Here is a 2,078-nt window from a genome sequence, read left to right as displayed (position 1 = left end):
CCCCAAAGGCAAGGGAATTCAAAGCAAATGAAGTATTAGGACCTCATAAAGATAAAAAGCTTCTGCACTGCAAAGGAAACAATCAACAAAACTAAAAGGCAATCAATGGAATTGGAAAAGATATTTGCAAATGACATATTGGACAAAGAGCTAGTATCCAAAATCTGTAAAGAGTTCACCGATCTCCCCACCCGAAAAACAAATAATCCAGTGAAGACATGGGCAGAAGACGTGAATAGACACTTCTCTACAGAAGACATCCAGATGGCCAGCAGGCACATGAAAAGATGCTCAACATCCCTCCTCATCAGGGAAATACAAATCAAAACCACACTCAGATACCACCTCACTCCGGTCAGAATGGCTAAAATGAACAAATCAGGAGACTATAGATGCTGGAGAGGATGTGGAGCAACAGGAACCCTCTTGTACTATTGGTGGGAATGCAAACTGGTGCAGCCGCTCTGGAAAACAGTGTGGTGGTTCCTCAAAAAATTAAAAATATACCTACCCTATGACCCAGCAGTAGCACTGCTAGGAGCTTACCCAAGGGATACAAGAGTGCTGATGCATAGGGGCACTTGTACCCCAATGTTTATAGCAGCACTTTCAACAATAGCCAAATTATGGAAAGAGCCTAAATGTCCATCAAGTGACGAATGGATAAAGAAATTATGGTTTATATACACAATGGAATACTACGTGGCAATGAGAAAGAATGAAATATGGCCTTTAGAAGCAACGTGGATGGAACTGAAGAGTGTTATGCTAAGTGAAATAAGTCATACAAATACAGTTACCATATGTTTTCACTCTTATGTGGATCCTGAGAAACTTAACAGAAGTCCATGGGGGAGGGGAAGAAAAAAAAAGGGGTTAGAGAGGGAGAGAGCCAAAGCATAAGAGACTCTTAAAAACTGAGAACAAACTGAGGGTTGATGGGGTGTGGGAGGGAGGGGAGGGTGGTTGATGGGTATTGAGGAGGGCTGCTTTTGGGATGAGCACTTGGTGTTGTATGGAAACCAATTTGACAATAAATTTCATATAAAAAATGAAAAAAATAAACATTAAAAAATAAACTATTTAACCCATTCATTATAGGCTGGCAAAGTTTCAAATGGTGAAGCTTCTACTGGTCTTTCAACTTCTTCATTCTTCCAATGACCATGACAGCAGAAGTGGTGTTGTAGGTCCAGGTACCACCAGCTATGGTTTTCATGCAGGAACTACAATGGTAGTCCCCACAGCTCATCGTTTCATCTTGGTTTTGCCCCAGAAGATGCAAGTGTAGTTGGCATGCTGGCTTATTTCAATCTTCACCATTTTTCTGAGGAAGGCATCATAACAGGTCCCGTATTTACTGATGATTCTGACCTTCTTGGTGCACTTAACCATGTCGATGCAAACTAGGTCTGAGTCCAGAGAACTAAACTAAAATTATTTTTAAAAAATCTTACCAGGGCGCCTGGGTGGTTCAATCACTTAAGCGTCCAACTCTTGGTTTGGGCCCAGGTCATGAGCTCATGGTTTATGATTTTGAGCCCCACATTGGGCTCTGTGCTGACTGTGTGGAACCTGCTTAGGATTCTCTGTCTCCCTCTCTTTTTTGTCCCTCCCCTGTTCTCGCTCTCTCTCTTTCTCTCAAAATAAAGAAATAAACATTAAAAAAAGTCTTACCCACATTAAAATTTTCTGGGTTCTTTGAAATTTTTAGAAGATTGACTACATCTTTTCCATTATTTTTTTTTATATTTTCATCCTTCATGTCCCCACCCTAAAGTTATCTCCTACATGAAGTCTTCTTGCAATCTCCCAAAAGCATTGTAGTTTAAAATGAAACAACCCCATTCATCGTTCACAGGTATGTGGTGTCTAGGTCCTCAGAGAAGAGCCGGTGGAAGAAAAATATAGAATTCCCTGATTCTAGTGCTTCTTTTGGGGCAGACAATGTGGTGGCACTCTACTTGTGCTACTGTATTGCCTACAATTATGTAAAGACAGACTGACAAAGCCCAAGCCTCTGGACTCTCTTTTGAGCTATCCTACTTTAGTCAAGGGTTTGAATCCTGGCACTGCCA

General features: G+C 41.1%; 1 protein-coding gene across 1 annotated transcript; it reads right to left on the bottom strand.

Moving 5' to 3' along the window:
* Window positions 1-1,129: 1,129 nt before the first annotated feature.
* Window positions 1,130-1,395, bottom strand: LOC125932365 (60S ribosomal protein L37a-like). Its single transcript, XM_049644889.1, is given in 2 exon segments — window positions 1,130-1,239; window positions 1,242-1,395. Coding segments are annotated over 2 exon segments (264 nt in total).
* Window positions 1,396-2,078: the final 683 nt, after the last annotated feature.

The sequence above is a fragment of the Panthera uncia genome, chromosome X, assembly GCF_023721935.1.
Source record: "Panthera uncia isolate 11264 chromosome X, Puncia_PCG_1.0, whole genome shotgun sequence".
Lineage (NCBI taxonomy): Eukaryota > Metazoa > Chordata > Mammalia > Carnivora > Felidae > Panthera > Panthera uncia.
Note: the sequence above shows the minus strand (reverse complement) of the source record. Positions and strands in the feature narration are given on the sequence as shown.